The following is a 15059-nucleotide window of genomic DNA, read 5'->3' on the forward strand; positions in this document are numbered from 1 at the left end:
TCAAGTCATATCACCACGACATCCGTAAATCACGACATTTCATTGGCACATCAGTGGACTAACAAATTTGCAAACTTGGTGCTAACCACAATGCCGAATGATACTACGACGCAGTATGCTCTGCTGTAACCACTGCACACCCGCACAAACTTAGTAGCAACTTCCAATATTTATTGATTTAGTTATGTATTTATGTGTTTATTTACTTACTTATTTATTTATTTATTTACAGTACCACAGGCTCCTCATCGGAGCATTGTGTAAGGGGGCTTTACATGGTTAATTTTAACATATGGTGATAAATACAGAAAAAAAGATAATACGTATGTGCGGTAAATAGAAAAGTGACAGTGGAAATATAAGGCATAATAACACGCGAAAGATAAGAACATGTGTGTACCAAAATGCTTATTATAATCACAATGCTCATGGTCAAGCGAGAATACAGAAAGATAGATTAAAACAAGTTATACAATGCGTAACATAAATTAATTTCAACAAGGAAAAAGCAAAATGGGAGAGAACATGTTCGAAACATATATATACGATATTCGACAAGTATTGAACAGTTAGTACGCCATTTAGGCATGAAATGTGCATATGCGCAGACGGCCATGAAATGCTCCGCAATTGGTAATGCAGGCACAATCGTTAGGGAGACCGTTTGAATGTAAAATGGCAAGCGGCAACGCTGATAAGTTAAACGATTGTGTCGTACAAAAGCTACGCTTGATGCTAACGTGATTATGAAGCCGTCGAGACATGCGCAGTGCGATTTCCAATGGTAAGGCAGGTGGCCTGGTGTGGTTAATGTATCCATGAATCAAACATAAGGGGAAGGGGAACGACGAATTTGAAGAGGGTTCAGTGAATTCTCAATTTTAATTTTCCTAATGCTAGTCTCGCGGTCATAACTTCCAGAAGACAACCGGGCAGCCCGGTTTTATACGCGGCCTAAGTTAAAGATTAAATTATTTTGGTGAGGGGACAACGGAAAGGTTGTGAGTCTGGTGTATTCTTAGATATTTGTATGACTGAGCACGAGCTATGGCAGGGTTATTAATAAAGTAGGAAACATTTGAGTTAGATTTTTTGCGACTGAAAGAAATCAGTTTCCATTTGCCTGAATTTAGAACCATTTGCCATTTACTACACCACATATTTATTAGGTTAATGTAATTTTGCAGAATAACGTGATCATCGGGAGAAGTTATTTTTCTGTAAACAAAACTATCCACAGATTCATAGTATCCTGGCCTCAGCTTTGTTGCAATAGCAATGCATCAAGCAGCCGCGCACTAAGCGGAGGTGTCTGTTGCAGATGGGACGTCGTCGCTTGAATGTATTTCGTGATACATACATCTATGGTACCTTGGCGCATCCTTTCTGGATATTGGTCACGACTGGTCACATACCATTATCTCATAGGCAGTGCCGAAGTAGTGTGTTCCGGCACATACCCCTGCAGTGACCCATACTGTCCCAGCAGCCAGCAGCAAGTTGTCTATCGGGCACATACGCAGTGGTTAATGTCTGCTCAGGAAGGCAACACCTAGCTCATACCTGGTGACCCAAGCTAGTAGACAACTTGTGTCGCTCAGTAGGTGACCGAGGTTAGCTGCAAACTGGAAAGTAGGCGAAGTTCCCAATATTAATACTTATCGCATTATTCTCTCCGACATTACATTTGGCTTTCATCCCTCTTACGAAAGGTTCAGTCGTAAAAACCTTTGTGTGAATCCACACCCGAGTTGACACATGGTGCGGTCAGCTAATGGAAGATAAATTTAACGTGAATACGGCGAACAAGAATTTCGCGAAGCAAGTCACCCTACGCGCGAGTGAAAGTCGTCGGTGCTCAGTTCTCACTCTCAAAGTGGCGGCGGGATCACGGAAGTGGAGGTGCTCGAGGTATGCAGCGGAACCTGAGGCGTCCAGGCTGCATCATGAGGGCGTCAGGAATGTTCGCATCAAACGCAACTCCTTCTTCCGGAAGAAAGAAGAACTTCTGTGTCAGTCGCGTCAGGTAGACGTAGATTTCAACGGAAGCGAAAATCTCTGCTGGGCACATTCTCTTACCTGCGAAAAAGATGTATAAACGAAACAAATCACTGATAAGGCAGCTACGTGCTTCTCCTGAAAACTTTCCTGTGCTCATTAAAATTATTGTGAAGAGAAATGTGGTGGCCGAAACCTGCGGATGAAGTCTGCTTTATCACGTGCGAACACTGCAATGTCATTACCACACGAATGTATAATTTTTAAACCGAATAGCTTTCACTGGCTCTTTGCATCACCGACACAAAGGCTCCGAGGGAAAGGGCACGTGCTCTCGAGCTGCTGAGTTTCAGGGCACGTTTTTCGCCGAACGCCAACTTACAGCTGTTTGGGCGGCACGTGCTGACCGGAAAGAGTTTTGGGTCATGCGAAGGGATGCTGCTGTAGTTGTAGCACTTGCAATCCTCGATACATGGAATCAACCCAATAAACATTCTTGTTCAGATGATGATTGCGTATTTCTTTAGGCTTTGTGCATCAAATAATTTGCTTAGATGCTGAGACATCTAGCTGCTCCTTTTGTGATCAATTGCAAGCACTCTGGTTACTAGCGGTGCACGTCGCTCTTGATACTACACCGCATACTTCTTCAATACGCTGATAATTCAAAGGTTTGCTCGAAAGCATCTTTAATTCTTTAGGAAGCAGATCGAGCATTACCACAGCATTTTCTAGCCATGTGCTTAATGGCGAACATAAAATTTTAGGGACCATTATCGATACGTGCGAGCAACGTGCCAGCAGAAGCAAAATATTATATGAAGACAACGAAGTAGACCCTAAGCTTGAGACTTCACTTTTGAAATCAACAATATGAGTACCCCACGGGGGCTCTGGGCTAGACTATTTGGTTTTACGTTCAACGTGGAGAAACAGCGTGACCGGATGGCACGGGTGAAACAGAAAAGACAGCGCATTGTCTTGACTGTTTCACGGGTCCCGTGATGTGCGCTGTTTTTTCACATGAGCACTTCACGTGCAAAGCATAATAAGACTAAAACATTCGCATCACTCACCAACAGAGAAAGGGACCACTTTCTCTGCCTTCTCCCACGCCAGCGAACCGTCTCCGTTAAGAAAGCGAGTAGGATCAAACTTTTCGGGCTCATTCCAGAACGTAGGATCATTGTGCACCGCCCAGATGTTGGCTATGATGGTTGTGTCTTTAGGCACGAAGTGTTCGCCTATGACAACGTCCTGGCATGCGCTGCGTGAGGAATCGTGTAGGCGTTACAGACCCTAACACTGGAGTTGAAGCTTCACGAGCTTGTTGAAAACTCGAGCTTCCGGTATCGGTGACAGGGTCTTGCAAATACACATACTACTGCTTCAAAGAAGTAGTGCTTTGGCTGCGACGGCGAACAATTATGTAAACTTGATCATTATATTGAGAGGAAAATGAGGATGACCAGTAGCAAAACACATAGATGACTTAGCAGCTTTATCATATGGATCCTGACCATGCGGTAAGTGCGGTCATTAAATGACCAAGAGCAAAAAGTGCTCTCAATCTTTGTAATTACTTGAATACTCATTCATTTATTAGGCGAGCACCTCATTATTTGCGTCCCAGCTACCACTTACCAAGCTCTTCGAAAAATTGGAAGTGCTGCCTTCGACGTTGCATTGCTTGACCGATTTACAGTTCCCATGGCTTGTTTGACAATATACTTTACAGCGCACGCTTTCCATTGTGACTGCGTTTCGCGCATCTCAGCGCACTAGCCGTACAGTGTAGTTTTCTTCTCACAACGTTTTATTCTGAAATATGTTATAATAAACAAAACCGAGAATTGTTTTATCACGCAGAACACTGCCATCTTAGTCTGCCTTCCCAGAACCGATCGCCAGCTTTATTTGTTGCACTCAACCTCTCTCTTATTTCATGCATCCCGGCCGGTGTAACAAGGGCCGTTAGGGAAACCAAGTCAGCAGAAAATTACCGTCTCGGCACTCCAAGAGGAAGAAGCGGGTGCCATCTGTGCACCTCCCAGATTGTGGCAAGCGTGTAGGGCGTCGAGTGCCTGTCCTCCCAGCTCGGCTGACTTTCGCTGTTCATGAACTCATCAACGTCCCGATCCTGCACCGTGTCGGCGTGGGTGGCGAGCAAAAGCAGCAACCTCACGAGCACCGCGGACACTGTGTTAGCTCCTGCCAACACGAAGCTTCCGGCGTTGCCAATTAGGGATGACACTGCACCACGAGGCGGTCGATGATATTGCTAAAGCAGCGTGATATGATCATTCCTAAAAAAGTAAGGGTCATTCAGCACATACTAAAGCTAAAGCACGCTGCAATAACTTGTTGAGGGGGTCAAAGCTTTGTTGAAGTCTGTTTACTTCATCAAGCTTTTTTTTCACTTTAAACCGATATTCCCGACAACGCTGAAATAATTATAACGGTATATTTTATCAAGAGCGTTTTATGTGCTGGTCACATGCATAAGAGTGGTGTATAGTACCAATATTTCCGTAATCGATGGCTTCTATTTATTGTTACTCATTATGTTCTTTATGCGTGCTTTATTTTTATTCATCACTAGAATCCTGTGATGTAAGAATCAAAGATACCTGCAGTTCCGAAAAAGCAAGAAGGCACACTCGTCAAGCGAATTGTGTGCAGCGCTGTTCTCAAATACCGTCAGCGGGATGCTGTGAACGCCAAACGCTGCACAACGAGCACCAGGAAGGTTGTGTTGCATCAACTCCACGCGCTTTTAGTTGAGGTATTCAGCTGTGTTATGCAGGAAGCCCAGTTCTGCGCACCTCCCGGATTTTCACCTCAGTTCGAACAGAGTTTGAGCAAGATAGCGCGGCGTGCGTGAAAGAAAAAGCAAACACTAGTATACCCAAACCAGTACCCGCCGTGGTTGCTCAGTGGCTATGGTGTTGGACTGCTAAGCACGAGGTCGCGGGATCGAATCCCGGCCACGGTGGCCGCATTTCGATGGGGGCGAAATGCGAAAACACTCGTGCACTTAGATTTAGGTGCACGTTAAAGAACCCCAGGTGGTGCAAATTTTCGGGTCCCCCACTACGGCGTGCCGCATAATCAGATCGTGGTAATGGCACGTAAAGCCCCATAATTTTAATACCCAAACCAAGCCCTTTGTGCACGCTCCACTGGCTCATGGTGAACAATAGTGAGCTTGTGTGCCAGCGCGGAGGAACGCTTCGTATCAGCACCGCTGCATAACAACGTGAGTGTGTCACTATTTGCATGTAGATTCTCCGGAATTGCTCTGAACTTTTTTGGCAGCTTTATATCTCTTCTTATCGGAATGGCTGTTCCACTGCCAACATGGAAGAATATTTCTCTTCAGAATGGTAAAGGGCGCACACACTGCGCACTGATAATTGTCGAATAATTTCGTGAACAAACCGATATATTTAGTTTTCAATGTAGCACAACTTTGCTGAAACGCGAGGATTTTTGCAAAAATGGCCTAACTCTTTGGACCTGCCACCTCAATGCCTCCAGTAAGCGATGTTGCAGCTCACAAAACTTCTCTAACGCGAACCGGTCCGTATTTACACAACGATATTGCGGTATAAACCTTCGTAAGCGCAAATTTCAGCCTCTTTTCTCTTCTGTAATTACTGTGCCTTGTTTCAGAGCCTACAATACCGCAATAATGTACGTTGATTTCTTCGTTCGGTGCTCCTTACTCTTTCTCTCCTCTTACGCTGTCTTTCTCTTTTTATCCCCTCGACCCTTACCCCTCTGCAATGTAGTCAACCAAAACCACTTCCGGTTAACCTCCTTGCGTTGCTATAGTTCCTTTCTTTCGTTCGCTTGGCTCCAACAACTTGCAATCGACCACTGGCTCACAATGACGACTGCACAGCGAACAAATTCCGGAACAATCCATCCACGACCACTAAGTGGCCGTCGCACTTTACCACGCACTGGGATAAGTAGACTTGCAGTTGTCTGGTTCACTGCACTTTCTGAGGTAAGCGTCCATAAAATCGCGATCGTCTCCGTCCCTGTATGTGTCCACGTGATCCGGAAGATGGCGACTGCAAAAGGATAGGAATTAAGAACCAAAAATGAAGGATTAAAACTGCGCTTACAGAGGCCAGCAAAGGAATGCAGAGTTCATGTAAAAATTCCGAGAGAACCCATCTAAGAAAAATTGGCGATGCCATTGCAGTTAGCATTGAAGTTATATAGCGACACGCTTTTCACTGCACTTTCACCGCCATTTTGGTGCTCTGGTGCCTCTTGTATTCGTTGTCTATACGGGCACCTACCCAGTGATCGTCTGATGGATTAGCCTAGAATGTTTACGTACGTATAGTCAGATGCCCAGTTGTACACACCCAATGGCCCAAGTTGTCTATTCGGGTACAAACGCAGTGGTATGCACGCAGTGGCCCAACTTGGCATGAAAAAAAGTCAGATATGGATGGATATCCATATCCATATATGGCTCTATCCTGACGTAACCAATGAAGAACTCTTCCCAGATAAGGACTACTATAACATATATCGGTGTGACCGTGTTGAAAAAAGAGGAGGCGGCGTGTTAATAGCGGTGAAAAAGACAGTCTTATCTTTTCCCCTTGATATAGGAGCATGCTATCGCCCACCGGACGCGGATTCTTCTTTTTCTACGGAACTACGTCATAATATAGAGCAAGATACACAGCTATTTTCAGCGGATGTAATACACCTTTTTGGCGATTTTAATTATCCGCTCATTGATTGGTCTGCCTTATCTTCCACATGATGTGCCTCATCAGATTTTCTTGAGTTAACTCTTGATTTCAACTTATCACAAGTTGTAAACCAATGCAGCAGTGGTAGAAACATTTTGGACTTGGTTCTAACGACTGCACCAGAGACTACTGGTCCAATTTCTTACATAGAAGGATTTAGCGACCACAGGCTTCTTAACTTCCAAATTAATCTACCTTTAGCTTTTTCACGTTCAGCGACTAAAATATTCGATTTTATAACCGTGGTAATTACGATCGGTTCAACACCGAACTAGAAGTTTTTATATAACTAGCTTGTTCTGCTGTGGTTTGCCTCACGGAGCGTGAATGATAACTGGATTCTCTTTAAACAAAAAATACTAGAGTTAGCTGATAAGTATGTGCCTCTAATCTCTATATCGAATGACAAAACCAACCCTTGGTTTAATAAGCAACTTCGAACCCTGCGAAATAAAAAGAATCGTTTATACAATACTGCGAAACATGATAATTCCGCGTCCTACTGGGATAAGTACAAGCACTGCTTACAAGCTTACTGTAAAGCATTAGGAGCAGCCAAAAAGAAATATTATTCGCAGGACTTGCCCTCACTTATGAGAAATAATCCAAAAAAATTCTGACAAATAATTTCTCCCTGTAAGTCTTCTGATCACATTACAATACACGATGCAAAAGCAACTCCGCTTTCTGACGAAGATTCTGCGGTAGCCTTCAATGCATATTTCGCGTCTGTTTTCACATAGGAAGACTGTTCCAATGTGCCATTTGTTCCAGATGAACCCTTCCCTATCATAGCTCCAATCAGCTTGACTGCTGAAGGTATCGCGAACCTCATCACAAATCATAAAGTTTCCACATCATCTGGCATTGACAACATCAACTCTAAAATACTCAAGAATACTACTGGTATTTCCATTCGTTTTCTGTGTACTCTATTTAAGCAGTCTTTATCATCAGGCGAGCTGCCTGTGGATAGGAAAATTGGTAAGGTAGTTCCTCTATTTAAATTAGGTGACAGACACTCACCCCGTAATTATCGTCCAATTTCACTAACTTGCATATGCTGCAAATTTCTTGAACACATTATAGCTTCTCATATCTATGATCACCTTGAATCAAATAACTTTATTTTCCCTAATCAACATGGCTTCAGAAAAGGCTATTCATGTGACACTGAGTTATTCGAATTCACAACTGACCTTCACTTCAACATGAACACTAATGATCAAACCGATTGCCTCTTCCTCGATAGCGCTAAGGCGTTCGATACTGTACCTCATTGCCGTTTAATCTCCAAGTTGTCTGCCCTTTGTATAGATTCTTTAACACTGTCTTGGCTTCGTAACTTCTTGTCTTCACGTCAGCAATTTACAGTGGTCAATAACATTTCGTCTAAACTTTGCGACGTCACGTCCGGTGTCCCCCAAGGCAGTGTGCTAGGTCCATTACTTTTTTAATATACATCAACGACTTGCCCGCTAACCTTTCATCCTCAGTTAGGTTCTTCGCTGACGACTGCGTCATCTACCGCAATATTAAATGTTTCGACGATCATTCTAAACTGCAAAATGACCTTGACCTAACCAATAGATGGTGCGTAACTTGGCAGATGTCCCTTAACGCCTAAAAATGGAAGGTAATTTCGTTTAGTAGAAAGCGCACTAACTCGGTATTTCACTATTCCATTGATGATACCATAATTCGGCTACCCCATCGTACAAATATCTCGGCGTTCACCTTTCATCGGATTTATCCTGGACAACGCATATAACAGTGTCTCATCGAAAGCTTCTCAATCTCTCGGTTATCTGCGCAGAAACTTGCGCAACGCACCTTATGATGCACGTAAATTAGCATACCTTACTTATGTTCGCCCACCATTAGAATACGCTTCATCCACATGGTCACCATATCAAGATTATCTAATCCGTATGTTGGAAGGTGTTCAAAATAGGGCAGCCAGATTCATATCTGGCAACTACGACTATCATTCAAGTGTTACCCGAATAAAGCAAGACCTTACATTTCAGTCATTGGAAGATCGCCGAGTCATCGCTCTTTTATGTCTTTTTCACAGGTACATTTATAGTAATACATTTAACTGCTTGCCGCTTCATGCACCTATGCACACATCTCGACGCATTCACAATTCACTTAGTTTTGCACGCATTGATGATCTAACGAAGGCATTTAACTCATCACCATTACCTCGAGCTATTGCACATTGTAATAGTCTTCCGGATCCCATTGCATCCATCTCTAATCGTGAAAAATTTTCGTGATAACTTGAATTCGTGGCGTATTAATATTGTATAAAGATGTTGTACTTTGCTTTTTGTAATATTTGCATTGTTGCCTTTTTTTTCGTCGGTATCTTTGTTTTTTATTTATTTTTTTTTAATCTTTTTTTTAAACTTGTAATTACTGTTGCCCTCCTTACTCAATGCCCTTCAATGGGCCTGTAAGGTATTTTGAATAAATAAATAAATATATCCAATAGTGCGTCAAGTTTCCGCAGAAAACTAATCGATCGCAATCGAAAACTTTTATTTACAATACTGCCAGTCTCTACTGAGACCATAGCAGTCGGGATGGGAAAAAGCATCCCGGCAAACATGCTGTATTCATGAGCATAAATTTTGTCAATCAATATTATGGGACAGTATGAAGAAGGGAGAAAAGAAACGTGCCTGCAACTGTGCTCCGCAAGTGGAAGATATAGAAGCGCATTGATAACGCCAGGTTCTCATGCAATCCGATCATTTTACTTACGTCCACTTAAGCATTTTACAGTAAGGACATGCGATAACAAAATAAGCGTAGTAGATAGTATCGTAAGTGCAATATTCAAGTAGGGGGTTTAGGTATATTTACCGCTTTAATACGGTTTCTTATATGTCTACATAACAATTTCAAATACGCATTGTCAAAGCCAACCTGTCTTCGCTGTTATCTGCATTCTTTTGAACAAGTTATAACGCTGGAGCTTCTATGCCCAAAAGAATAACGAAACAATGAGTTGAGCGAAAAGCGCTTCATGCATTCACATCACCGTTTTATACCAACAGCCTCAAGCCTTCCGAGCGCTTTTGTGGCGGCCTCATAAAAAAAAAGGCCGTCACAATGCTCCGCAGATTCGGTCCGTTTCTAGCTACCGACTGCCTGACATTTCATCACTTCGTCTTCAAAATGTACTAGATATTATTTTGGAGCAGAGCTGTACACATAGAAAATGTAAACATCTGTGAAACTTGGTGATAAACGCGCTATTTATCTGCATATTTTTGAAACTTGTGGGAGCTACTTCTGGAACGTCTTAACCATAGAAAATTAGCATAAGAGTGGCAGATACATCCACTCCCTTTGTTTAAACCTGTTCGTATGTAAGTTTGTTCATACATTTTAATTTAGGTACAATTTTTGAGATAGTCACAGAAGCCAAATTTTGATAAACATCTCTTGTGCCAATGATTCTCTTATTGCCGTGAATGACGTCCGAAAATGAGAGGATATAAGTGTCCTAGTATTGCAAACTTTATTTGCGTGACGGACCTAAAACTGTGGTCATCAATGAGCCTCATCCCGAAGCTCAGCCTAGACTCTACCGAGTTACAAAGAACATCGGCTGTCTAGCGAATAAGTCACCGCACGCAAAAAAAAAGAAGCTGTGTGCATAATCTTGCGATCGGCACCTCCTCTAGCAAGGACCATCCAGAACATTTGCTTGAAAGCTGGCAGCAAGTGTATACACAATCATACTCCAGGAATAGTCCAGTATTGCTATACACAGTCGCGCTCGCACTGACCATTGAAGAGTACTGAATACTTTGATGCGGCGCTGCCATCTTCTTGGTGTAGTTGGAGAAGATGACACGAAGTATTTTCAGCAAGAACACTGAGATGGCACGCCTGCAAAGTGCCTAACGGTAAACGACGCTCCATAGTCGCCTTGGAAAATAAATGTCCTGTTCGAATTATTTGCATGCCTTGAATTAGGACGGCATTGTATTGTCTTTTTTTTCGTTTTACCTTTGTACAAACGTCTTGTATCGGTACATTGCGTGACAGCCATCAGCCGTGCAAAGAGTGCGTGGTATGATGAAGCGTATAGGCAGACATCACAGCGTTACAACGACAACATGCTAGAGGCGTACATCACGCTCACTGGCTTACAAATTATAATGCTGGCGTGTAGAGAGTGGTGAAAAAACACTCGCTAATGAAAAGAAGAGGAAAACTGTTCATTGCTGCTCTATTGGACAAATATAACCAGCCCTACCTCACAAATTTCTGAATATGCTTTACAGCCACGACCAAATTGGCCGCTCGTGTGAATGGAACCAGCCTGGCCAGCGTTGTGACGAAAGCAGGCAGCGAATCCAAAGTGCTTGGGTCTCGGCTTGCCATAAACTCATCCCGTAGCGCTGTGTTCAGGTTCCTGTGCTCGTGATTGCCGAACTTATAGCGCCGGCCAAAGATAAACAGGCCGATGTTATCCGATGCACTTGCCAGGATCAGCTCGGAGAGGTCAAGAGGGTTTCCTTCTGCCTTGGCAATCCGGCTGACAAGGCGCTCGCATCCTTCCTGTAACGCCATATTTCACATTTCGATCCGGGTAATCGAAGAATGAAATAGTTTAGAGCTCCAATGTTATCTGTTTGGCTGCTAAACCAGAATTTTGCTGTTCTATTTGTTTTTTTCGCATTTCTTCGCAGGTGGCCTTGCGGAGCGTCACAAAAGTTTTCATTAGATTCAGCCGGTCACGAGGGGTGGATGCCCGCTCTGTTATTAACACTTTAGTGTGCTCACACCAAATTCGTCATCGCAACAATCGACCGATATAATGATTTTTTGGGGGTGGAGGGGAAGAGGGGTGGGTGCTCAGTTAACTGAGTACCTGATGCGCACTTTACAAGATAATTTCCTGGTGTATACTCCTTATCACGTTAACTACGCACGGCGCACCAAACCAACAGCTTCTGTTACAAAGAACGAAGATAGCTACATGGCGCTGATACTAATATATGCACGTGTCACTGTACCAGTTTAACGAAAACACATAAAAAAGAAATAAACTTACTGCCACAGCGTCTTTCATGGCAGATTTCCCAAATCCGAGGTCGCGCAGTGCTTTCACCGAGAATTGCCGATTTTCATCCCATAGCTTGCCTCCATACCTTGCAAATCCTGTAAATATGAGCTTGTATGGCGCTTATAACTTCTACTTCATGACTATGACTTGTCTGTTTTGCTAGGGATACACGCTGCGCTCAAAACGAGAAATTGATACAACGAGCCTCCGCCATCTTTGTTCGCCAGGGTACGACTCTAAGCAAAGTGTCATCATTTATAAGCTTTAGTCACAACTCTCAGATCGCCGCCATTAACAGAAAAGGAAACATTTCAGAAAAAACGGAATGCGCGAATTTTAAGACTACCTTTCTAAAGATAGGCGAGATTAACATATAAAATGTGCGATCGTGCGAACAGATGTCCCATATTACCTATTTACGTTTTTCTGCACGTTGCAACGCGAAGCACGAATGAATATCGGCTAGAAGCTCTGGTTTTTTCGGTCACAGCAACGCTGCAGTAGGCAAAAACAGAAATGCAAATGACATCTCGCCTGCGCAGCCGGCCCTTGTGACACCTATATGGAAACACCCGCACAGGCACAGAAAGTTACCCATATGTTAGCTGTCCTGAGAACAAATTTGTAATGGTGCGTAAACGTTTTGTTCCTACTTTAGTATGTTCAAAGGTATGCTGAATTTAATGTTCACTACTGAAAACATACGTATTTATACAATATGGCAACTCAGTTGCGGCACCGTTTGCGTCCGTCAGAAAGAGATTGAGCATGGATTTTTATAAGACACGATTGATACGAAATATTTAGGGCTTTTTTATTATACTTATTGCGGGCAACCAGTCAGAGGAAACGACTAAAGGCAGTTTTTGCATCGGTCAACTGAACAAGGGGGAACAGGCTATTTCTCCCGACAGGTGGGTTGTCGGTGCTTAAATTTTCAGGACCTCTTGCCTAAAGAATTAAAAAAAAGAAAAGATGAAACGTCCAACTGGTAATGCGAGGGTCAATTTTCCTGATGCCATAAAAGGCATATATCCTTACCAATGTCCAAGGAGTCACTGAAGATGAAGCTTCGGGATCGATACAAAATGTCCTTGTGGTTTAGGAAGCGTCTTATGCAATCCAAGTCGTTCAGTATTATGTATTCTGCAAAGCCTGCCTTAGTTCTGTAAGCAGAACAACAACAATGGTTAGATTGAAAAATATGTTCCTACGCAACAGTGTTCCAATTTCGATCGGTGTTCTCTAAATAACTCCAATGATAGGTTGAACTTCTTTCTTTTCTTTTTTTCTTTCTTGCAGAGCCACACATGTAGTTTTACACCTCAACTTTCCAGTTTTAAATGGGTTACATCCTTTACAATGCGGTTTGCACTGCGTAAATGTGATCAATCATCTGAAAAAGTTGCTTGCAATGTGTTTATCTAGGGTAGAAGCTTGAAACGAGCGTCCCTCCAGCGTGACTTCATTCAATGTTGTACCTGTAAATATAAAGCAACCAGGCTGTCATTTGAAGCAAGATGAAACACTCGCAAGGCAGAAGCATCCAAATGTTATGGAAGGAGTCTTGCGGCAGCGTTATATTTGCTATTTCATTATTTAGATGTAATTAGGCTTATGCCGCATTCAGCGCAATTACTGATTTTATTGACACACCTGGGTGCTGCTCTTGACGTTTCCTATTTTTTTAGCACATTGCGTACGTTTCATCATGGAATCGCAAGCTCTCCAAAGAAAAATTGCACGAAGGCTTTCGTTCTTTGAGTTTCCTCGCGCCTTGAGGTGATTACACAACACGACGCTGTGGTGGGCTTGACCTCATATCAAAGAAAAAAGAAAAGAAAAGCTGCGCGCTTCCTTCCTGTAAGTGGAACCGAAATGTAGACGACTTATCTGAGCAATGAAGCTAAAGCACTAAAATTGGCCCCGACTCTGGGGAAATGCCAACGCCTCACTATTGCGCAAAACTTCCGATCAATAAACTGCTTTAAAAGTGCTATGAAAAAAATATTTGCTTACCCTTTCTGATTGACATTGTGCTAATTGGTTTCTTGTGTGTTTTATGTATAATTATTTTAAGTCGGTTTCATATTGTGCTTGCATATATATAAAACGTTTTTCGTATTCATATTACTCGGTTGGACCTAAACTGTGCCTACTTAGAAAGTTGTACAACGATTCTTGCACTTATGTTTGTAATGTATGCTATGTATGTGTAATCCATGCCATTTATATGTGTGTATACTATATTTTCTGACATGCTACCTTACCGTTGAGCGATGTATGGGTGACAGGGCCTTAGTCAGGCAGACTATGTTCTGCCTTTAGCCTTGCCATCCAAGACCTTCACTGTGTCTGAATCAATGCTGAATAAATAAATAGAAGAACGCAGGCAGCTAACAGTTGCTGCGAGCGAGTGCTACCTTTTTTATATATCTTTGAAGAAGTCCGCAGCTCTCTTTTCAGTTATTTTTTTTTCGGCTTTGGCTACGGAGCGGGGCTGCTCTCTATAGTCTCGTCACTTCTCCAAATATATGTCGGTAATGATATATCCCACATCGCGATTGACAGCAATCTTCTTTATGAGCAGGTTTAGCGCAAGGTGTTGTTTTTTTGCAAATATGGCTCCATGAGTTGAGTTGCAACCCAACGCCTCCCCTCTTCTTTTCTTGAAATGCACGAGAACAGGTGAACTGTGTGCGCCCGTGTGTGTGTGTGCATGTGTGTGTGCATGTGTGTGCGCGTGTGTGCGTGCGTGTGTGTCCGTGTGTGTGTGTGCGTGTGTGTGTATGTGTGTGTCAAAGAGTCGCCTTTAAGTTCATTTCTTTGCCAAGGCAGATGTTAAATGGCAACGCCCATGATCTGCATGTCATATTTAAAATGACCACTCACTAAATAAAGCAAAGACAATTTTAGCGTCATGCATGTTCTCACTGAAGTTAGATTCCGTGCAACAGCAAGCGCCCTCTATACTCGGCGATAGCCCAAGAATAAGTACAAAAGTACAAGCTCCATCCACAAAGCCGCAGTTCTGCCTCCCGTGACACCACGTCTCCTAAACATAGCGCGCGAGAGAGGTCAAGCCAGCGCTTGCTCCGACTTCGTCTCTAATAGTGTCCCTGTATATGCCACCAAAGGCAGCACAGTTGCGCCTAGCTTTTATTTTCGCCGTTCACGCGCTACTT

At 43.0% G+C, this 15059-nt stretch overlaps 1 protein-coding gene across 1 annotated transcript; it reads right to left on the reverse strand.

The window, feature by feature from the left end:
* Positions 1-640: 640 nt before the first annotated feature.
* LOC125943099 (cytochrome P450 2J1-like) lies at positions 641-13073 on the reverse strand. Its single transcript, XM_049661468.1, has 7 exons — positions 12916-13073; positions 11863-11969; positions 11062-11366; positions 5968-6080; positions 4002-4251; positions 3075-3265; positions 641-2079 (listed from the first exon to the last, which is right to left on the reverse strand). Exons 2-7 carry the CDS (start codon positions 11878-11880, stop codon positions 1889-1891), a joined length of 1068 nt encoding a protein of 355 aa, XP_049517425.1. The 5' UTR covers positions 11881-11969; positions 12916-13073; the 3' UTR covers positions 641-1888.
* Positions 13074-15059: the final 1986 nt, after the last annotated feature.

This window comes from Dermacentor silvarum, chromosome 2 (genome assembly GCF_013339745.2).
Source record: "Dermacentor silvarum isolate Dsil-2018 chromosome 2, BIME_Dsil_1.4, whole genome shotgun sequence".
In the NCBI taxonomy this organism is placed as follows: domain Eukaryota; kingdom Metazoa; phylum Arthropoda; class Arachnida; order Ixodida; family Ixodidae; genus Dermacentor; species Dermacentor silvarum.

Coding starts and splice junctions, on each gene's coding strand:
- LOC125943099 (XM_049661468.1), bottom strand. Junction 6,081..11,061: donor CATATTCAGAAATTTGTGAG/GTAGGGCTGGTT, acceptor ATCCTTTTGCAG/TCGCCATCTTCCGGATCACG. Junction 2,080..3,074: donor AGTGGTCCCTTTCTCTGTTG/GTGAGTGATGCG, acceptor TCTTTTTCGCAG/GTAAGAGAATGTGCCCAGCA.